Source organism: Numenius arquata, chromosome 18 (assembly GCF_964106895.1).
Source record: "Numenius arquata chromosome 18, bNumArq3.hap1.1, whole genome shotgun sequence".
Lineage (NCBI taxonomy): Eukaryota > Metazoa > Chordata > Aves > Charadriiformes > Scolopacidae > Numenius > Numenius arquata.
Genome location: NC_133593.1, coordinates 11,119,324 through 11,142,945, shown reverse-complemented (window position 1 = coordinate 11,142,945; position 23,622 = coordinate 11,119,324). Strand labels below are relative to the sequence as shown.

At 40.9% G+C, this 23,622-nt stretch overlaps 1 protein-coding gene across 7 annotated transcripts in view; it reads left to right on the top strand.

The window, feature by feature from the left end:
• Positions 1-23,420, top strand: part of SYNRG (synergin gamma) — a 40,343-nt gene extending 16,923 nt beyond the window's left edge. For 2 of the 7 annotated variants that reach the window (XM_074160518.1, XM_074160516.1), the window contains 11 exons: positions 1,693-1,811; positions 1,990-2,052; positions 4,493-5,437; positions 14,204-14,806; positions 15,164-15,327; positions 16,048-16,101; positions 16,818-16,914; positions 17,196-17,344; positions 20,174-20,284; positions 20,733-20,768; positions 21,800-21,931. In XM_074160518.1, the coding sequence (XP_074016619.1) occupies positions 1,693-1,811; positions 1,990-2,052; positions 4,493-5,437; positions 14,204-14,806; positions 15,164-15,327; positions 16,048-16,101; positions 16,818-16,914; positions 17,196-17,344; positions 20,174-20,284; positions 20,733-20,768; positions 21,800-21,931 (2,473 nt within the window). Of the gene's footprint in view, positions 1-1,692; positions 1,812-1,989; positions 2,053-4,492; positions 5,438-14,203; positions 14,807-15,163; positions 15,328-16,047; positions 16,102-16,817; positions 16,915-17,195; positions 17,390-20,173; positions 20,285-20,732; positions 20,769-21,799 lie in introns of all 7 variants that reach the window. The other 5 variants (XM_074160517.1, XM_074160515.1, XM_074160521.1 and 2 more) reach the window with 4 other exon arrangements.
• Positions 23,421-23,622: the final 202 nt, after the last annotated feature.

Below are 23,622 nucleotides of genomic sequence, written 5' to 3'. Positions count from 1 at the left end.
TTACTGCACATGGCAAAACTTTTACGTACCTCCCAGGTGTCTAACTGTAGACGTGCACATTTTCTGTGTGTTGAACTGACTGTTCTTAGTTGCAAATAGAACTGGCGCTTTCCAGGTAAGCAGTGATTATCAGTGCCTGCCTCAGCAGTGACATCAAATGGAGATACTAAAACAAATTGTTCTGTTACACTGTGCCTAACGGCATTTTATGTAAGAAATGTAATTTTGCTGATGTCAATCAATGCCAGGTGTATCTGAAGATGCTCTATTTTAAGCATATCTTTATTTGTATTAGACGTCATTTTGCAATTAAAGCTTTTCTGGTACTGAAAGTTTTAACAGAAAAATTGTAAATTCCACAATGGGAAGTAGGGGATCATTAAAAAAAAAAAAAATTAAGAAATGGTGTTTCTTTTTCACTGCAGCAGTTCTCTTTATTCAGTTGTAAAAGCATTCAGTTTTGAACAGAATGTTACAATGAGCTCTAATCTAATTGCTTATGGAGCTTTATTTAAAAAAAAACCCCATCTGTAGAGTACAGATGATTAACCATTCCGTTTGCTGAGATTGCATATCTAATAGCCTGTTTTGCAGTGATGTGAAATTTAATTATGTTACCATAAGCTACATTTTCTTGCCATGGCCCTGCCTGTCTGCAGGCATCCCAGACCATCATTAGCACGTGTGTGCAAGCGCTGGGTTTGTGTGTTGCTTGTAGGCTGCTGATAAGGAGATTTAAATGGCTCGGGAAAGATTCTTGCTTCAGGCCAAAGAACGCCATAGAAATTCATTCACGTTTTCTATGTGCATAGGATTGAATGACATAAACTAGAGGTAAAATGCATTATTCATATGTAAAGGATGTTGTTCTCTAGAGCTGCCAAGGTCTGATAAGGGGGCTTGCGTGGAGGGCAAGCAAAGCTCTCGCGGAACGTCTTTTAAATCTTACAGCAGTTGCTAACATGGTGTTAGGTTTTTATGGCAGTTTTACTGTATAAAGTAGAGTGTGTTTATGTGTAAAAAGATTTGCTTGTGTAACTGTGGGCTCATCCTTGTTTCGCTGATTAGATGCCTACCTGCACTCGCAGATTTGCACTGACAGAAATTCAGAGTTATCCTTCCCTTCCTTTTGAACAGTGGTTCCACTTTATTCTCTTAATTTTGCAATACGTAATGAAATATAATCAAAAGTAGATAAGCTGAAAGTATGAAGCTGGCAAAATCTCGTGCAGTTTTAACTCCTTACCGTATCTAGTTCTATCAGCAAGAATTGTCCTTGTGCTGCCCTGGGCAAAGTGATAAATGAAACAGCAGTGATTCCTGTGTGCTTATTCTCTCCTGGGCTAAGAACTCCTGCGGTGTAAAGTTCTGGAGTATTTAGTTCATGTTTTGGTACAAGTTAAAATCAAGAAGGGTGAAAATTGACTTCTGGCCTAAGGAAATACGATTAGGTGAGATAAAGTGTGAATTCACACCCTCAGTTACCAGCTGCCTGTTTACACACTCTCATTCTTTATAGATATTGAAGTAGTTTAATCAGGTTCTTGATTAAGGACTCTTTAGGATACAAACTAAGGTTTAGCGATCCAAATAGTGTAGTCGTAATAAGAGATTCATCTAAATAAAACCTGGAAACGTAGATTTCTTATGGATAAATTGAGGAACTTTGCTTTTATCTCTTTTTGTTTTTAGTGTTCCTTCTTTACTAATGCCACTCCCAGGTAATAAGACGCTCACCTCTACAGATAAATACGCGGTGTTCAAAGGAATTGCAGCTGAGAAGCCTTCTGAAAGTACAGCTACTTTTGGAGGTAAAAGGAAAAACATGCATCCACTTTGAGCAATGTATTGCAGTATTTCATATATCTTGTTTTTAGCATTGATAAAATGTTAATATAAAAAAATCAGATAAGTTATGCCACTATAAAATTTATGAAAGAAGTTCCTAATATCTTTATGTAAATTGATTTCTTTTCTCACATTCTCTAGATTGTGGAGACAAGTATAGTGCTTTCCGTGAGTTAGAACAACCAGCAGAGAGCAAATACTTAGGTAAGCAATGTGGGTTTTGAAACTGTTTTAATATGCTTTCATGATTTGGGTTTTTTTTGGGTTTGGTTTGGTTTTTTTTGTTTTGTTTTTTTTTTTAGCGATTCTCATTAAGCTGCAGAAATTCCATTGCTAGAATTCTAGAATAACAGTGCTTCTTCTCCTTTAAACAGCTTAGCAGGAAGTATTCTGAAAAAATAGTGCAATATACAATTGGAACAATCTACAAATTGTACTTCTAGAAGATCAGCATCTCTTCTGGATGCTTCTGAGTTTTATTTTAAAATAATGACATGATAGGAAATAAGGAGTCACATATTCTTAGAACATGGAATAAGATGGTTCTGGACAAATTGCAATTTTTTCTGTTGTTGGGGCAGAATTTAAACTTTTCATCATCTCGAGGACTCTAAGAATAAATCTGATCACTTATTTTGAAATTTGTGTTTAATTGGTTTTGATTTGAAAAAGTAAAACCTGGATGGCATCTGAGGTGCTACATCTGTGTAGTTACAAAAGCAGAGTCTCCCTATATATTTTTATAAGTGGCAATCTCAGCTTTTTAATCAGATGGGGAAAAAAAATTCTCAAACTCTCCTATTTTTTATATATTACCAGTAGATAGATGAGAAGATGAACATATTACTAACTTAACCTGGCTTCCACAGACTTATGTTATACACAGCGTTTTGTTTCATTATTAGAAAACAACTTTAGATTCTAGGATAAAACTGCTTACCTGAGGTCACTCCTACTCCTTATTTTTCAAAGACTGAGTTCTTTTTTTCAAACACTGAGTTTCTGAAACACCTGTAATGTTTTGTGAGGTTCTTAAGCTCGGTACCTCTTCAGGATTAAATGCATGCAATGAAATGAAATAACATTTTATCTCTTTCCATACGTGTTCTAAAATATTGAAAATTACTGTATTTGCCTGCTATCCAGGTCTGACCACTCTTAACCCTTTCACCAGCTTACATTTCTAACGGAAAAGTTTGCAATTCATCAGTAAGTTTAGTTTGCTGTGATGTTTTAGGTTTGATCATCATTGAATAGCAATTTCACGTATCGTTGCTGGGCGAAGTGAATTGATTTGGAGGGGAGGGAGAAGGGAAGAACACATTAGGTATAGTCATGGTCCTTTACTACCATTATAAGGAGCATTCTTTTAAAATCTTGGTTTAGCTAATTTAAAGTATGACACTGTATGGTAGCTTATAAATTAAATGTTAATGGTGTACTTCTAAAATAGAACAAAACCTGTTTGTTTGACACTTGTCTTGAAAAATGCATCAATACTTTAAATTTACAAGTAGTCTAAGTATGTACATGCTGGTGAATGGGTTAAACAACATTTTTCATATTCAAAAGAAATTGCTCTATAAAAAAAAAGTCATTGTGTATGAACAGGAAGAAACTTGTAAAATTAGTACACCAAAATATTTAATGTAAATTCAATGAAAACATTGTTACCTAATGGTTAATCAGATTCAAATTATAACCTTACCTAGTACTACCTTACATTCAGTATGCAGTTGGACTAGAGATCTGCACATCTTCTGATTAATCGTGCTGAGTTTCACGTGGAAGTCTGTCTCCAAGCTGGCGAGTAAAAATGTGATCAGTCTTAGAAGCCAGAAGATGCCAGAGTTACATTGCATTTCCTGAAGTTCTGATCACTTAACACTGGAGTATGTTTAGGTGAACCTGGCAGAAGGAAAACACAATAGATTAAAATGAGAGCTTAAAAATGTTCTAAACCAACACCTTAGGATCACCACCTTGCATTCTCTTTTGTTTGGGGCTTTGTCTCTTCCACTCGTTGGGTTCCCCATTATGCCCAGTTGGAAAGGCTTGTTGGCTGGCTGCAGTCTTTTAACCGAACTTTGTTCAAAATACCTTCAGCCACTGGGCGAGTCCGGGTGGTCCCTCCTGAGTTCCACTTCTGTCCCTGCTGATGCCCTACGAAGAAACTGCATTTGGGCAATATTTTGAAGGGAAGGAGAATTGCTTCAGTAAGAAGGAAAATATTTTATTGGTATAAGTGAAATTCAAGATTACATTCATTGCTTAGCAAATATGGGAAGTATGAGGTGGGAAAAAGAACGTGCGTGAGACAGTACTGATCATCTTTTGAATCTATTGGTCACGGTGTGTTTTGATATTAACTCAGTGAAAAGGGAATTTAATATGACTTTGAGGTTATTTGAAAGACTTAAGTGTTTGCTGGAATGAATATTAGAATCGCTGACCTTGAAACTCTTGTGGTTCGTAGAAGTTGAGTTTGCAGTTCTCCGTGCATCCTGAGGTCTTAATTTAAATAGTTTGCATAAAACCTTCTGACATTGCATGAAATAATTTGCTTGCTTGCATGGTGTGAGTATGATGTATTTGTTGTCACTGCAGTGTCTCATTATTGTTTTTTCCTTGTTTGTATTCTCAGGAGATAACCTTGCCGAATTCAAGCCTGCAGGAACCGATGATGGTTTCACAGATTTTAAAACCGCCGACAGTATCTCACCATTAGAGCCACCTACAAAAGACAAAACCTTCCCTACGTCCTTCCCTTCTCTGCCCGTTCAGTCAAAACAGCAAACACAAGCAAAGACCTCTTTGAATCTAGCAGACTTGGATCTCTTTTCCTCTGCTGGAGAAAACAAGCAGCCATCCTTTCCACCTGCATTTAATACAGCAAAATCGGGCTCCTTTCCCCCACCACCCCTTCCGTCTACCACCGCCCAACCAGCCCCTGGCAAAAGCTCCAGCTTAGCTGATGAGTTTGGAGAGTTCAACCTTTTTGGGGAATTTTCTAATTGCGCATCAGCGGCTGGACAAGATGACTTTGCAGATTTTATGGCTTTCAACAATAGCAGTGGATTTTCCGAACAAAAACCAGATGACAAATACAATGCGCTGAAGCTAGAGGCCGTTCCTCAGTCTGGCTCAGCTGCCGGCACGGTGAAGAGCGGGCAGAGCTCTGCCACCGCTGCTACGCCCACCAAGTACGACATCTTCAAACAGCTTTCTCTGGAAGGCTCTGGAACAGGCTTTGAGGAGGCGAAGGACAACACGCTTTCTTCAGTAAAGAGCGACGATGATTTTGCCGACTTTCACTCTAACAAGTTCTCTTCCACGTGCAACAGTGTGGACAAGTCCCTGGTGGACAAAGTCGCAGCTTTCAAGCAGGCCAAAGAAGACTCTGCTTCGGTGAAGTCTCTGGATCTCCCTTCCATCGGTGGCAGCAGTGTCGGCAAGGAGGATTCTGAAGATGCGTTGTCTGTTCAGTTTGACATGAAACTGGCTGATGTGGGAGGAGATCTTAAGCATGTCATGTCTGATAGCTCTTTGGATTTGCCAACAGTTAGTGGCCAGCATCCACCAGCAGCAGGTGAGGAACTGGTTAGATTGCTCTGGTAACGTAGGTGATGGGTTTCCATGTCCTTCTGTGTGCTAAATTACAGTATTATGCACTAGTCTTTCACTAGTGGAAGACTCTTAAATCTGTGCAGCCGCTAGCCAACAGCCCCTTAGTGGGGCGGTGTTTGTTTTTTGTCTTAGATAAATAGATTGAACAGTTTGAACTCCACGCCAGTTTGTTTTTGAGATTTGACATCATCATCTTACTGGTACCTGTCAGCTATTGTCACTTACGGGATTCCAGTGGAAAATTTTTCTAATGCAAACAATATCATTCCATTTATATTAGCCAGATGAATGGCAGAGTCTCACTTTAATCTCTTGGTTTCAACAAAGCATTTGGCTTGAGGACTTAACCCGCTCTGCGCTTCTGAAAGGGTAGGCAGAACACTAATTTGTGCTGTTAATGAAAAGCTGTCTAATCAACAACACTAGCATATTCCCGTTACGGTGGGGCTTAATCTGTGTAACCAGTATTGTGCAGGACTGCAAGCAGGAAGTATTGCATTCACTTTTTAGAGTTAAAACCCTCATTGGAATAATTGTAGAGGGCCTATAAATGCTAGTCTAGTAATTGGTAGCTCTTGGACCTAAATTTAAAACCCTGGGACTTATACTTTATCCTTTCACCTCCTTTAATTTCCCTTTATGAAAGTAGTCCTGAGAGAGTGAATTGACCATCTTCGATCTGATTGCATATCATAAACCAGACTTCCCAAGTGTCCTGCTTTTTCTTTTCGTATGTACATAGGAAGGTAAGACGTAGTTCAATGCTCTGTGGCCTTCAATACTATGGGAACCATTACTGTGTTCGAGCGACAAGTATTAACGCAGTCAAAGGCTTTTCTGAACAGGGGGGGAGCGTACAAACTGTAAATGTAAAAGCTGTTACTGCAAGAATTGGTTATTTCCATATGAAATATTTCTTCCAGTTTTGCAGATATGGGTAGAGAAAATACACAGTACTGTAATTTTGCATTATATGATATTTTTAAGTAGGGGAGAGGATTGAGTTGGCAACTTTGATGTGGAAGATACTCTATAACAGGGTACAAAATATCAGGAATAATTTATTAGCAAAGACATTTAATTTTCATATTACTGCTTGGTAAAATTCCAAGTTGAGTGGGCTTTCAAAAACGTAGCACCTACAGTGTATTCTTGAATGTTTACTTTGGTTTTGAAAGCACTTTTTCCTAATATTTTTCTAGCCTCTTTTGGTGGTAGTTTGACTTATGTAGCTCTTCTACAGGATGTGAGCTTTTGCCACAGAAATCAGTGATTAATAATTGCCATTTGTGGCAGGAGAGACTTTTTTGGTTTGTTTAAAGGGGTTAGCCGATCATATGCTTGTTGCTAAACTTTTGAACTCTGAAGTATTAATTAGAAGCTATTTTTATTAATCTTAAACAAGTCTGTATTCTCCTACGGTGCCAAGCTAGGTGTTTTTCCACAGGGAGAGTTTCACTCCGTTTAACTCTGTTTGGATCTCGTAGCGGAGCGTGCTCTGGACGATCTGTTACGAGTACTTCTGTGCTCATGTGTTCCCTTCTGTACGTTTGATGCATTTCAAGCTATGAACTGTTGATGTTCGAGTCTTTTTTTTTCTTTTTTTGTCCAGTTTACATAAGTTAAAAAGCAGATATATATATATATTTTTTTTTTTTTCCCCTCTTAATCTTCTTCGCTCTGTAAATCTAATGTCCAAAAGGGACAGTATCCCTTTGCCGTCCTCACTGCTGAGAAATGGGAGGCCAGTCACGGGGAGCCATATGTTTGCACGCACCGTGTAACATCTCCAGTGAAACAGCAGCAGGACAGAGGTGCCGATCAATGATTTGACTTTTTCTGACATACCCATATGGAGGTTTTTATCCCTTGCCTATGGAGATTTCACGTTGCGTAGCTTCCAGGTATGGGCAGGTAGGTTGCTTAATGCTGGGAATCAGAAAGAAATTGTTGAGTTGCTTCCCGTCCGACAGACCTTGGTTTCTGAGGGGAAAAAAGGTTTTGAGTTTTGCTCTCTCCAAAGGGGATACTGTCTCTTTAAACTTTGCTATAATTCTTTGTGTGGAAGGTAGATTATACTAATGTTGCCTGATTTCTCTTGCATTTACTTCGTATAACCCTTTGAGCACTGGCTGCATGCTGTTAGTTTCAACCAGGCTGCTTCTTTTAACCCAAATTTACGTTTTACTCCAAAATTAAAACATTTTAATTAGCACCTAGTCATGTTATATAAACCTAATTTGTTCCACGTCCTGCCAAACGTTGCAGCGAGAGCGTACCCTCGCCCGGGTATTCTCAAAGGGTTATCCATTTGCTGCACTTGCAAATCTGTAAAGTACCTTTTTTTCGTTGGCGTTATATGGAGATCTCTGTATATTTTAATCAACTTCAGGTTTTTTGCTGCTTTTCTAATGTCTAATTTCAACTAAACATTTCCTGTGTGAATGTGCCTTCTCAGATCTGCTTTGATATCTCTCTTCTGCGAGTATTGACCTGCATGCTTTATTCTGATAACGCCCTTACGAGCTCCTATGTATCACTATCTTTTGTGATCTGTAAGTCCTGCTGTGTTAATAAATATTATCTTGGCATATTTTGAAAACATGGGGATGTGTGTGATTTGTTGCAAACCAGCAATGCATCTCTTTTTTTGTTTTTCCTGAAAAATACAAAGTTTAAAGTTATAGTATCCCCTTAAGCTGGCGGGTGCCTCTGGTGTGGGTGAGCTTCTTTCTCCTTTCCAACGCTTTGACCTCGCTCCCTGTGCACTTTCTGCAACTTTACGTATCAGGCTAAACAATAATTTTTTAAAAAAGAGCAATTTTTGAGAGGGATCATATTCAAGGAGATGTGAGGAGGGCAGGGTTGTTGCAGTGAGTTGGGTTTGAGGGGATGGTGGTAGTTCAGACTGAAGACAGAAATAAGATTTTCTCTGTCCCGTTGTCTCCTGGTCTGGATTTCCCTGCTGCCAGCCACGGTTACGGTATGCCATTGTGAAGGGGACCCGCTGGAAAATGTGTCGCTATCTAAGCCTTTATGAGTAGGAGCCCATTAAACAATATTCTGATATTTATTTAGCTAATCTAAAGTGAGTTAGGCAGTAGAGGGCCCTGCTTCCTCTTTCTGTTTGGGAACTCCTGGCTCACTAAATATTGAAGCTTTCAAACACGTGTCACATAATTATGTCGCTTCGAATTCCACCAAATCCTGAGCCACTAACAGTTTGGGATTAATGTCAAATTGGCAGACAAGATAAAAAGCTAAAAATAAGTAAGTTACAGCAGTCCGCTGGCCCAGACTGAGTTTCTGTTGTTCTTTGCCGCAAGAGCAAAAACCAGACCAGAAACCAGAATGTGTTTTCTCTTCTTTACACCAATCTTGAGAGACTTTAAAAGGGAAGGGGAAAAAAAAAAAAAAGAGAAAAAAAACCAGAACACCACCCCTCTTTCATTCTGGAGAAGCAGTAGGTTATGCTTAGCCCTAAAGCTTTTCAAACTGAAGGCTTGAACCTAAACCTGAGAGACTTAATTCTGCAGGGCTTGTGCTATTAGTATTTGCTCAGCTAACCATACCTGCAGGAGGGAGAGTAATGCTCGTGACTCTCTACGTTATTACATTTTTGTCCGGACTTGACAGTCAGAGTCACTCACTTGCTCTCATTGAGTATAATTCTGCAAACAGAAGAGTTTAACAACGCTTATTTACCGGGCGGAGGGTGTGTGTTTTCCGAGCGCAGAGACAGAGCCGCTGCCCTGGGCTCCTGCGGGGCTGCGCTCGGCCAGCTCTGCTGCCAGTGCACGCTCAGGGGGGCTTTATTCTGCTGTGAAATGTCATTTATCATTATAATTAAAAAACAATTACCAAATTCTTTAATTGCAGAAGGTTTGAAGGCTCTTCTCTCCTTTTTCCTTCATTTTAATTTATCTTACAGTCAGTGTTCCTGATGGTTTCCACCGTGGCCGCGCTGGGTGCTGCCGTTCTTTGGCCAAAGTAAATTGGAGTAACTCCCTTGTCACTAACCCTGTCCCAGGCTTCGCCGGCTGAGAAATGGGCTTTGAATCTTTCTGGTTGCTGATAGGCATGACACAGGTAGCAGCAGTACGTACGAGCCTCTGTATTCTTCCAGTTTCCACCTTTTATTGGGTGAAGCCCCACTGGAAGTGGTAGGAGGGGGTGCCTCTCCCCGTCCAGTCTCTGCTGGTGGTGATGCTCCCAGTGTAAGAGCTCTGGGGTTGATGCTGTTCCACCAGGAACAGAACCAGGTACCACCTGCACCACCCCAACAACAACAAAATGACACAGAAGTTATATTTATTCATCAGAATTTAATATAAACTGAAATATAAAAACTTGAAAGTCTCCTACGTTGGTTAAAATCACTATCTATCTTATCTTCTGAATTGTCTTTTTCAGTTTTCTTTAGAATATCACTAACGCTGTCAAGGGTTTTCCTTAAATGATTAAACTGTTGACATTGAAAGCTCCAGCTTGTAAATTGCCTCCAGCCATAACTTAATCCTTGGTAGCTGAAATAAATTGTTATAGTTGGCTCAAACGAAGGTTGTCAAGTTTCCCCATAGATGAGATAATGTTGGGAAACAGTGTTTTAACTGTATTTCCCCCCTGTCAGTGTTCTGTAGGTTCCCTGGCAGCTCTTGCTCTGCCTCCCCAGCAGCAGCGCGGCTGTAGCTGTCCCCAGGTGAGGAGCAGGTTGGACTGTGGCTTTGGTAGTTCAAATTGGATGGGAAATAAATGGGTAACTATTTTAAACCTTTTGCTTTGGAAGAAATACAAATTGGGTTTGGTTTCTAAAGCTTTCGGAAAGTTACTGCCCTCCAGCATGACACTGTGAACATCACTCTTTCCATTCTTGGTTCACTAGAAAATATTTTTAAGGGGAAAAAAATGTGGTTACGTGATATTTGAGTAGATCTGATTTTTACAGATGCACCCTGCCCCCATCTTTAAGCGATCCGAGAGTCTCTATCCAAGTGGGTTTAACCTGGGGGTGTTTTCTGGTCTCACCAGGGCAAAGCTGATGGTGCCAGTGACGCGTGGCTTTAACTCCATTGGGAATAGGAGCTTTTGGATTTTTATAACAAAACTAAACTCGGATCTGCTGTGTTGTTTCTGAAAGACACCACAGAGTTGCTACTGAGATTACTAAGGAATGCTGGTTTATGACAATATATTTCACTGAAATCTGTTGATGAATCTCTTGTGGTAGGATGTAGGATTCCTAACGCAGGATCAGTTTAAGATTTGGCCCTGCTTTGGCAGGGAATTTCCTGTAACCTCTCCAAAAAATGGTAACTGAGAAATCACTTTTAACCTTACAAAAAAAGGTTGTGTGTCCTCAAAAAAAAAAAAAAAAAAAAAAAGCATTTGCACAGAATTTTGACTAGATTTAGTCTTTGCTCATTTTTTTTGATAAAACTTGATGCTTCTCATCCATTCAGATTCAGTTCTTACTGAAAGTTTCCTCCAGAAGGAATGGCGATAGCTCCGTAGCATCTGTCTTCCCCAAGTGTGGTGCTGAGTTAGAAGTAATTCATGTTTTTTCCACTTAATCATCTCTTGCTTTGAAAAAAATATTACTGAATATGAATCTTTTCAAAGCACATGAATCTTTTTAAATTTTGAATGGCCATACCAGGAAAATGAAGCTTTTATTACACCACAGGCTGGAACTGCAGCATTTTAACTAGAGGTTTTTTTATTCACTAAACGTATCTGTGGTCTTTAAGAAAAAAGGCTGTTGGAGGAGCAGTTCTTAACACTGCTTAATAAAACAATCTTTTTGCCAGTAATAAAGATACCCGCATCACGACGGGTTCTCCAGGGTCAACCAAGAAGGGCTTCTCACATCTAAGCTGCTTTTTTGCTTATTAGTCTGTGGTGAGTTGCTCTGCTACGTGTTGGGGGGAGAAATCCTCTTTTTGTTAAGCAGCAAATGTGGTAAGAGCCAAGATCAGCCTTTGGTTGTGCCGTGGCTGTGACAAAGGTTATGATTTTACTTCCTTTATGCAAAAACATCTCACTCGTGGCAAAAGATTCTCTGAAGTGCAGTGCGTGGCACAGCAAAACGTTGGGGGTTTCGCAATAGAGTAAAAATTCTTACAGAAGCTAGTTTAACTGGGATTATGGGCAGTTGCACATACATTCTTATTTCTAATATTCTCAATATTTTTCATACTTCTCAATATTTCTCAGACTTCTCAATCTTGGACGCAATGATCTGAAAGGTCCCTTCCAACCTAGACCATCCTGTGATTCAATAAATCGCGTTAGGCCTGCTTTAGCTGCAAACACTGTCTCTGAACACAGTATTTTTCCTGTAGTATAATACTCTTAGGAAAGTTTATTCACTGGAGTAATCCTTTCATAACTATCCAGATAAATAAAATGTATAGAATTGAAGGATGACATTTCATCTCAGCTCTTACACCCGTGTGGATGGGTTTCAGGTCTGCCTGAATTCACGTAGGGAATCTTGAATCTTAGTTTGTGAATAATTAAAATGCTGTTCTGCCCCCCCCCGCCGTGACCCATTGATGGCAGTTGAGGATTCCCACCGCAGCTGCTGGGTCTGCCTGTCCCCGAGCCAGGACCCGACTGGGGGGGACCACGCTGACCCGAGCCTTTAGGATGCGTTTTCAGCTCCAGCTCTTGCCAGTTATCAAAGAAATCATTCACAATAGGTTGTGCAGAGCTTCGCAGTCGCATCATCACTCTTCCTTTTCATTTCCTGGTGAAGACCGAAACAATAGCGATGCTTAAATCTTGGCTGGGGTTTGGAGTCAACACAAATCGGGAAAAAAAAGAGGTTGCCTAGTACACGGTGGCGTTTTCAAGATCCTAGGATTAATTACAGTTGGCTAACGTTTTGGAGGTTATTCTGGCACTCTTTAATGCTAGTGAAGCTTTCATTGAACTTCTTTAAACAAAACCCTATATTTGAGAGCACAAGGTGTGGTTTCTCATGATAAATTACCGACCCCTTGCAAGTCAGTTCCTTTTCACCCCGGAGCATTCTTTCTCTTTGGTTTTGCCATCAGCGGGTGATTTCATCTCTCCTCTGTTTACCCTTCCGTAAACTGCTTGCTCCACAAATTTAATATTCGGATGGCACTTGGAAATCTCGCTGTCTGTGTGTGAGGTGCTGGGGTTTGTCAGTGAGACGCTGTCATGGCCCCATCCCTTGGGAAGACCCGATAGATGACACACTGAGCCTCGCTGACCCATGGCAAGGGGCCTTTTATTGTCGTAGCCGTTACGCTCTAACATTATATTGTATATTTGTTGGACTTTTTAATTAGCTATGTATGTGGGTCATGCCTGGAAAGCAGCCTAAAGGGGAGCCTGCTCTCCCCTTCCAGTAAAATGAATAAATGAAGGCAGAAATGTTTTGTTAAAATGGCTTAATCCTGGGGCTGGTGTGGCCGGAATGAATAAAGAGGGCAGCTGGAAAGTCAGCTTGTTCCCACCCCGGCTCTATTAAACCCGAGCTGCTGCTACTGGGTGCCAGCCAGTTAAGACCATAATGTTTATGAGAAGAATCTCAGCTAAAACCATGCAAAGAGAATATATTTCCTGGTTTGGGTTCGCTTTACCTTGAGACCGTTTGACCCTGGGCACTGAGCCGCGGCTGAATGTCTGATCCAAACTGACAGTCGTTAATGCTGGAAAACAAATGCCAAATGTAGTATAGTAGGGCTTGCCTTTTTTTGTTGTTGTTTTTGTTTTTAATGCTTTAATGAAAACTGCCCAGCCCCTGGCTCTCTGTGCCTTCGCTATGGATCAATCTCAGTCTAGACTGACGTGAGAGATGAGTTGAAGGAGTAGCGGACGAAGCCCAGCAGCCCCCGGTCGCTGTGTGGGCTCCGTCGCTGGCTCTAACGTAGGCAACCGGGCTCAATCTCGTACCTGCTCATGGCAGTGAGGAGAACCTGTTGGCCCGTAGAATTGCCAGGTGAGTAGAAATGTTTGGAGCTTTCTGCGAAATGATTGGATTTTCTCTATATCTAATCGAATAAATAGTTTGTTAAAAGCTAAACCCACGATCTTCACAACATTCGTGTCCTTCCTGGGAGCTGTAAGTTTGAAGAATTGGCCAAGCGGCACCGCGGAAACCGTCATAAGCTTCAACAGGAGTTCTAGTATTTTAAAAATCCTTGCAGCACATTTTTTATACGTTACTTGTATCAGAGCCTGAATATAAAATTAAAATGTATTAATACTTTTATCGGAGGGAATGGAAAAGTTCTCCCAGTCTTCTTTGTGGTTGGTTTCGATAAGATGAAATAACGTGATGTTTGAATTGCTCATGTTTACATTTTGATTGCAGGTTCTGCAGCCACCGTCAGGAAACTGAACCGATGATCTCTGCAGTCTCTACTGTCGAGAAACATTTATTTTATTTTTTTTAGTGTTTCTTCACTACCCCTAGTGAGATGGTGACTTTCAGCTTAAAATACAAGACAATATTCAAAGGTCAAGGCTTACATTTATTAAATGGAGAAATTTCTGTATTAAATGCTTGGGTATTTTTCAGATTTTTTTTTTTTTTTTTTGCAACCTCTAGTTGAAGCCTCATTGAAGCAACAATTCACTGTGTGTGTTCTTGCAGTTCTTTAAGGCTCTCAGCAAGTTGCTACTGTTTTTATACACTGTACAGAGATTAATGTTTGAGCTTCAGCTTCTAATTGTAAGGGTTTGTTTTTCTCAGATATAGATGACTTAAAATGCGCCCCATTTGGAAGCTACAACAGTGGGTCTGCAGTCAGCAGCCTGGCAAGCTATGACTGGTCCGACAAAGAAGACATTCATCCGGGCAAGAAGCTCTCCTCCTTTGTCCAGTCTTCAGGAAGCGGATCCTCTGCGGCAACTTCTGTTCTTCAGAAGAAGGAGACCTTGTTTGGCAGTTCAGAAAACATTACCATGACAACAGTTTCCAAAGTGACAACCTTTTCCAGTGACGATGCTTTACAGGATGTTTCCTTTGCAGCCTTTGCAAACTTTAAAGACTCTGGACCAATATCCAGCGGCCCAAGTGACGATGACATTGGAGACTTTGGTGATTTTGCAAGACCTTCAGCAGAAGCACAGGATGCGGCAGCAGCAGCTGACACGAACCAAGAGGCAGATTTCCTTGCTAGTGGTATCTCTTCTGAGCTGCGAAGAGAGTCCACGGATGACTTTGGAGAATTCCAAAGTGAAAAGCCAAAAATCAGCAAGTTTGACTTCTTGGTGGCGACTTCCCAAGGCAAGGTGAAATCTAGCGAAGAAATGATCAAGAGTGAACTGGCTACTTTTGACTTGTCTGTTCAAGGTAAGCCCCCTCAGGGTGGAGGGAGCCCATAATCCATGTGCTTATCAAAGACTAATTTTTCTAATTAACTTACAAATTAGCCAATGAGGATTGTTCCAAAGGCTGCTGGAAACAAGCTGAATCTTCTCATTGATATCTATTGTGTTTGGAGCAGGTCTCTTTCTAGAAGAGGAAAATTTTTTGTGCCAAAAACTTGTAAGAATTGAGAAACTGGAGAAATTTGCACCAGTCACTGTGTAAATAGAAGGCTTTGGTCTTCTGGAGTAGCAGTGCATCCGCTGCTACTACTTTATTAATTTTAAATAGTCCATGCCTTCATGAGTAAAAGAGTAACTTGTCTATATCCTAACTTTTTAGGGTCTCATAAAAGGAGCTTAAGCCTGGGAGACAGAGAAATAAGTCGCTCTTCACCTTTACCGGTTTTGGAACAGCCATTTAGAGATCGTTCGAATACCCTCAGCGAGAAGCCCGCTTTGCCCGTCATCAGAGATAAATACAAAGACTTGACTGGGGAAGTTGAGGTAAGGAAGTGTCTGGAATACAAGTAAATTGGCAATGACTTCCATCGGTGTGATATGAGGGGCGTTCTGTATCCCAACTCTTTGGGACTTTAGCTATTTGAATTTATGGTGTGATTCTAAGGTGGCATCTAGATGTTTTGATGGGAAACTGCTTATAAAGAAGGTTTCTTCTCTCCTGTCTTTAGAGTCTCGTGAAGTGGGGAAAAAAATGCTGTTGTCTGAATGTTGGGCAGAATCACTTGCCCTTGCAGTCTAAGCTTGTAACTGGAAATTAGTTACAACTTAAATCTAATCCCAGCTTTGGCACTGAGACCGTTGGCTTTTGGAAATGGCTTAACGTTTTTTTGGCTGTGTGGTAGTTATTTCTCTCGCTCATCTTCAGAATACGTGGTGAAAGGACTTGGATTAAATTCTGCTAATCCCCGTTTGTAGAACAGCAGAGCTGTAACAAACGTGTCAGGAGTAGGTATGCGCAAGGCAAACTTTTTACCTGTTCGTGGATGTTCTTCCTTTAGAAACTGGTTCTAACTCCCAGAAATCAAATCTTAGAGTTCAGGCACAAAGAGAATAGTTAAAGAGGGGGGGGGGCAAATTAGGAATAGGTATGTAAAAAGTTTAAAACTAATCTGCAGATAGTCTTTTAAAAGTTTACTGTGTGCCTGTTGTAATAGGGAAATGAGGGTCGGACCAAGCTTCAGACTGTCCTTTTCTTTCAAACAGGAAAGCGAGAGGTATGCGTATGAATGGCAGAGATGCTTGGAAAGCGCCCTACAAGTAAGTATCTGGTCTCTGAAACCTCCTCCTTCCTGTAGGAACCACCTCATTCAGTGTTTAAGACCATACAGGCACAGAAAGGGTGTGACTCAGCCCGTGGATTACAGTTTTTAAACCAAAAGCCATCACGCAGCAGAAGCGTCACCTCCTCGCTTTAAGATCCTGTGCTAATCTCCCTCTCACTTCTGACTTAGTTTGGCTTTTGCCTAAATTTTCAAGTTAACTAGTTAATGTGGCGTTCCCGTGTTTTGGGTGTTGTTCAGGGCATTGATACCAGTTGGCTTTTCTGCACTTTTTGAGAAGTAGGCTTTTTTAACGTGTTGTGCGGAGAGGCCGGTAATTTTCTGGTGATGGGTGTCAGATGTTGCACAGACAGATGAGTTTTCCTTAAAATTTCTTCTTTGCATTTGAGTATTAGACAGCCAAAACTGTGAATGCTATTGTTAAACTAGTTAGCAATGCATGCTATCTCTCTTAAAACCATTATTTTGGTCATGAAAATATTTGGGGGAATACGTTAAGGTTTTAAACGTTCATATTTTCCCCCGATCTAGTTACAGCATGAATGTATAAAAACATGTAATGGAGTATGGCAATTATTTCTTATTTAATTTGCCTTCTTTTTTGTATAATAGTTTCTTCTGGGGACAATCTTGTTCGTAATGATTATTTTAAGGTAGATAACACTGTAATTTTATGAAATTCATTTCTACCAGGTCATAAAGAAAGCAAATGACACCTTAAATGGAATAAGTAGTTCATCCGTTTGCACTGAAGTTATCCAGTCTGCTCAAGGCATGGAATATTTACTGGGTATGTGTTAATTTACCACGTCCCTTACATTGAAAGTTCTCCTCTGAAAAGCAGTAATATATAATCACTCTTTTCAAAATGATATTTTTAGTTTAATCTCTGCCTGCACTGAAATAATGAACAATTCTTGTGCTAAATAAATGTAACTACCACTTTGAAATAACCATCCCTGACCACCTTCCGTGTCCGTGCCTGTTTTGGGCTATTTCTGAGCTAAAGTTTCAGGACCCTGTGCTTGCAGTGAATTCTCTGCCATCCTCCGCTGTGTTTCATATCAACAGGGGTTGTTGAAGTCTACAGGGTAACAAAGAGAGTGGAGCTGGGTATCAAAGCAACCGCTGTTTGTAGTGAGAAGCTCCAGCAGCTGCTGAAGGATATTGATAAAGTGTGGAACAACCTAATAAGCTTCATGTCACTTGCTGCTTTAACGGTAAGACCGAAAATAAGCTATGTCTTTACTAAACAAAAAAAAAAAGTCATAATTACATGTAAAATGACTTCATGGGGTGTTGTAACTTTACAGTTTGTGTTTTTCTCTTGCAAAATGGAAATGTGCTTATTTGTGATATCCAGTTTAAAGCTCCTTGTATGAAAACTTCTATTTATGTGCAGATGTGATGTTATCTTACTTAGTGTCTTAATGATTGAGATGATATCCTGTGTGTCTGTGGGCCTCTCCAATAAGGGAAATATAGTAAAATTTAAATAAGCCATTTTATGAAGCCAGAACAGTGTGGACGTATCTTGTCTTTGTAATATCCCTGCAATTAATTTCAATGCTCACAATACAGGAGCACACAACGGTGCAATGCAGGAATAACTCAACTCTTTTCCTTTCTCTCTGCATTTGGAAATGCCTGAGCTTGTTTTGGTTCCTGCTACAGACTAAATAGCTTTTCCTCCTCTGAACAGAACTGCCAGAAAAAGCTCTGTTGCTCTGAGATGGACTGGTAGGAGCCTGAGAGCTTTCTGCAGGTTTGGGTGAGGGTTCCAGGGAGAGACGGTGAGGGGCTGTCTGAGGGGTGGCCTTTAAGAGAAGGAGCATCCCATGGGAAGGGTCTGCAAAGGAACTGGGGAAAAAGAGGGGCAAACTGGGGGCAGGTACAGAATACACACAATGAGAAGGCAAAAAAAAATCACCTTGCTGTTATATACCTTGCAATTTTTTTTGTGCATGTTGCAGGAAATGCAATGTGCAAAATAGCTTTCTTTAAGTGTGAAACTCATATTTTTAGGGAATCATTCATCTGTAGGTGCTTGATGTTGTCTTGTGTAATGGATCCCTTGAACTCATTATACACTTCTTTAACTCAGTATCAGTCCATCGCATCAAGCATCAATAAGGAGCTCATTACCAGGGTTATGTTTTCACTGAGCATTTTAATTTGTGGCTCCTTTCTTCCAATGCAACTATGGCCACTAATGATTTTTTGGCTCCCCAGTTAACGCTTATTTATAAGTCAGGCCCAGAGTACACGGTCTCTGCTTGAAATAGCCACCTTCAGCTCCCTGTCATTCCCTGCGAAACAGGTATTATAGATTACTTGTCCTTTTTACACACCTTTTGCACATTTTAAACCTCTCCAGTACCAACAGCGGTGGCGAGCAGGTATTTTTGGTGATGTCCTGTGTTGCACAAAGCCTGTCATAAGATGAAATTTATACATTCAGTATTTTACTGCTTGGCAGAGGAGGTTGATAGACGGGGATTCATCTGTTTGAACTCCGGCGTTGTTGGTAGTAACAATCTAAAAAGCCATCGGGACCCTCTCCTGATTTAAGCAAGTGGATTAAAATTTAGTTCTTAAAACGCTTTTCCTTGGAAGATTACAGGGATTACCTTGAACTCCAAAGCTTGGCCACGTGTTCTCTGAGCTGCAGTGGTCCAGATACACTTAAAACATTCCGGGAGCTGCAAATAATGACTTTTCCTACACACGCATGGTACCTCTGAAGTTGTCTGAGAGACAGGGGCTCCCGTAGCTCTCAAAATCCTTTCTGTTTCGCTTCTCTGCCTGGGTCACTGGAAGGTGTGGAACCCGTTCCTTCCTCCCCTGGTCTCGCAGCCGCGGATCCCAGATGATGCAGAAGTGCCGATTATGTAGAGAGAAGGATTCTAGCTCAGAGGCATGTGCCTGGAAAGGTTAATTTTATCTTTTAAAGGATTTTGTTACAAGGCAATTTTATGCACAGCCCTGTGGTTTCTCACTGCAAATTACAGGATGACCTTCTCATTTGCTTCACTCATGCATTTGGTAAACAAATATTAGAGTGCCTTTATTAATTTGATTGATCTACTTAAAGATTAAAGGGTGGTTTTTTTCAGGATTCCAATTATTCTCCAGCCGTTCAGCAGGGGCGCGTGATGAGCATCCCTAGAGTGTGGATGAAGAGTACACATGTTCTAGGATCACATCATTTTTTTTAAGCTACTTGCATTTCTAAGTCATTGTTTTTATTTGCACTGCTGCCTCCAAGCAAAACTTCAACAGCTTTATACCGCCCTTATGCAAAGTTTTAAATTATCATTTATCTTGTGGCTGAAATGTGAGATTGTGTATGGGAAAAGTGACTTATTTCCAGGTTTATTCTCCCAACCTTTGCCTCTCTTTAACCTGAGCTTGTGTATGGCTGGTGACTTTAATTCTTCTATGGTTTGGTTAACCTTAATATCCCATTCTGTGCTGCTGCGCTCTATTCTCGCTTCGGAAAAAACCTTCAGGAAGAATAACAACCGCCCTTTTTTGATTGGGTGATAATAGGGAATTTGGGACAATAAACACCGATACAGACCCCGCTTCAGACGGTAACTGGTGAAGGGGGTGCTGGCCAGTGGCTCCTCTCCAGCAGCTGCACAAATAGCTCTCACACACCACTGTTTATCTTCCTCCCGCTCTTCATCGCCGCCGCTGAGACGGAGCAGCCACCGCCTGGGCTCTTCCCTCAGAAGTTTCTTCCCCTTTTGATGTGGGAATGTAGAACTTTAGAATTCCTTCCTTTGTAGTCTAACCCTTTTTTCAGGGCTTGAGTGTTACAAATTAATGCTGATGGAGATTGCATGGCAGGATTGCAAATACACACTAATGGCTTTGATTAAATCATGCATCAGTCTATGAGAAAATGCAATATATCATCCCTGCCACGTCGCTGGTGTGATACCGTGGCTCTAGGTAGCAACTGGATCGATAATTTTTATCATGATGCCTGAAAGTTTCTCAGTCACTGAAAATGCCTAAATTTTATTGTCTTGTTTCTTTAGCCAGACGAAAACTCACTGGATTTCTCTTCTTGTATGCTGCGCCCAGGGATTAAAAATGCCCAAGATCTTGCCTGTGGAGTGTGCCTCCTAAACGTGGATTCCAGAAGTAAAGTCAGTATAATGGCCTCTACTGTTAAACTAATTTTATTTTACAGTTTGGACTTTCATTTAGGCCTTGGGTGTATTAAAAAAAATTAGTTTTCCTGGCTATAACTTGTAACTGGAAGTGGCAAAGGCAAAATCTGACCTACAGATGGGACTCAAATAGTTCATGTCCTACATTCATTGGGCTTTGGGTATGACACAAACGTGGAAAAAGGGTTGAGGAGGTAAATTGTTCATAACAGGGAAGAAACTGGGATACTAAGACTTAAAAAGTATATTTTTTTTAAAAAAATAAAAATCTGTTAATGACTTTTCTTTAAGAAATGCATCTTCAGGAGGGGACTGTTGCAATTAGCAGAGCTGGGAGGGAATCCCAGGATGTGTACAGAGTAATGCCAACCCTTTAACATATATCGGCAATTTTGCTGACTTTTTGGTTTCAACATTATTTCAGAAAGAAGAGAAACCTGTGGAAGAGCTTCCTAGAAAAGTATGAATCTGTAAAAAACACATTCCTTATAGAATCATTCTCAGTTGAGTGTGGAAGGCTGAACTGCTCCCTGGCGCTCAGCTGTCATTCTCAATTGTACCAATCATGAACCCTTTTCTTCTAGTCATTTTTTTTGTGACTGTTAACACTTGATCTGATCAACTAACACGCTCTAGAGCCTCCCCTTTGTCTCGTCTGCATGCTTGTATCTCGTGAATAGCTTTCTGGTTTCGTGCTCCTTCTGTTGTGTGGTAGAGAATCCACTGCAGCGAGTTTCCCAGTTTGTAGCTGCTTGTATGTCTGTTGCAGATTGGGGGGAACTGTAGGGGTTTGGGGTTTTTTGCTACAAATATTGACTTTTGGTTATATGTAGTAGGCAATGGCATTTTTAGAAAACTCTGCAGGAAATCCAGGGGGTGGAGAACAGGGTTAGAATATATATTTTTTAAATAGGTAGCTGTGAAGCATTGGAAAGTATCTCCTAGCAACAAACATCGGGATGTTTTAAGCTTGTTCATGGCTTCACGCGCTCCGTTCAGCAGCTCCTGTTGTGAAGCAGGTTCAATTAACAGAAGAAAAGTAGACCAAATTCAAGCTGAAATAACACTAATACCAAGAATCACACCTGCCTAAATCACAGCAAAAATTGACCCAGTGGAAATAAATGCACTTTTAGCTATTTACTGGCAGAAGAAGAAGCATTCATCTTGCGTGGGAGACGTAGCAGAACTAGAAGATGCATGAAAGAGGATGGGATAGTTGCCCGGTGTCAGATCAGAGGGCATGTTAATGAGTAGGCTGCCCTAATCCAGGGTGGAACAGGCAACGTGAGGTGTGATGGCTGAAGTTTTGGTCCACCTGCAAACACTAAAATAAAATATTCTTTCTTGGGTGTTCCGTTCAGAGTGTGAGGGTCCTTCCGTGCTGAGCCATTCTGGGGTAACACCTGTGCTCTCTCCATTTCCCACTCTAGTGTCTGGATCCCGGAGTAGATGAGACTCTCACGCTCGTTTCAATTCTTCTTATTTTAGGCCTTTAATTCGGAAACGGATAACTTTAAGCTGGCGTACGGCGGGCACCAGTACCATGCAAGCTGTGCAAATTTCTGGATCAACTGTGTGGAGCCCAAACCTCCGGGTCTCATTTTGCCGGACCTGCTGTGAGAGGAGTTGCGCTGAGGATGGAGTGTCAGGTCTGATACCGCAGGACGCTTGGGGTGAACTGTGTGATGGGGGAAGCGGACAGGCTTGAGGGCTGGCGAGTGTTTGAAATGTTTCGGTTTGATTTTTGTACGATAACGGGTCAAAGCCACTGCCACGTACAAATGGCTCATGAAGAGAAATTTCAGAAATAACCAGAAAAAAAACTGTAGTGTGGCAAAAAACAGGGCATATCAGTCTTACTCAAGATGAAGACGGGTTATTCTGTAACAAACCAGCCTGCAAACCACCTGCATAAACCTCTGAGAGAGGCCAGTTCCGAGCTTCTGAGAAAAACTGCAACTCTTGGCTGATCTGCATAGAAGTGACCACTTAAATACTTGAAGTACATATTTGCAAACAAATCTTTTCTTTAATTTTTCGGTATATGGACCATGATGTTTTTCCGTAAATGTTTGCTGCTATTCTATTAGAATGCATACAATGCACAGGAACTTTCCAGGCAAAATGAATTATTGACTTAGAAGGAATGAGACTGCCTAGAGCTGTTGTATATTTATACTTCCACTCTTCTGTGTTGTAAATTATACTGTGTTCATCTGCGTAGCTGGTTAGTACCGGGGGACAAGGACTGGAAAAAATTACTGAAATTTTCCCTCTCATATCTGGAGTCCAGGCAGCTGGATTTTAAAACTCGCAGTCTTTGCTACTCTGTTGTAAATAGGAGACAAACCCTTTCCCCGGACCTGTCCTGAGCCGCAGGTGTGATTTGTTGTGTTCTGCCCGACCCTTTGGCTGCCTCGCTGTTGAAAATTGGGCTCTACTGATACAGCGTGTCTGCTCCTCTCTCTCTCTATTACCTTTTTTGTATGTTAATGTGCTTTTCTCGATGGGCTGCCTGCGTGTGACTTGTGCAATCTCGTGCTATCTGTACTAACGTGTTTCTCTGACTCAGACCTGGCAGCACGAGGCAGCGCTGAGCTCCTGCTCCAGGTGGGTGTGATTTAACACCGAAACTTGCTCTTCTCCAGCGGGCTACTTTCTGAAGCAGGTTATCATGCACCAGCCCTTTCCTTGCTCGTGGTAGGTGCAGTTCTCTGGGCAGAAGGAGGGTGGTATAATAGACTATCACAAAATGTGACCCATACACCTAAAGTACCCCATTCTCTCTTCCAGACGACAGCGCAACCAGCTTTAGTGCTGGTTACAGAATTTTAAACCTAGTGGGAGCCTCACAGCATTATTTTAAGAGCCTGACCACTGTACAGTCTTACTCTGCAGGGAGTGAAGTGGGGTGTGTATCCATCAGGTACAACCGGCTGCTTAATTCTTTGATTTAAGTTTCTCAGATCTTGAGGAAATCTCCCTTCTCTCCAAAGGTACCAACAGCTTTTTCCAAGTTAATCTTGCCCCCACTATAAGTAGCAGCCACTGACCGGTGGTTATTTGCCGAAATAGAAATTACAATGAGGAAAAATGAAGCTTTGTATTTAAAAAAAAAAAAAAAAAAGCAAGAAAGCTTAGTTATACTAAACTATTAATTATACCAAATGAAACAATCTTGGCTAATAAGACTGCTAGGTGTCTGGCCCCTTATTTACACAAATTAAAATAAATCTTCCTGCTGCCTGAAATTAGCTCATTCATAAAATAAGCAACTTGTGCCTCCAGTCTCAAGCTCAAGCTAATCAAGC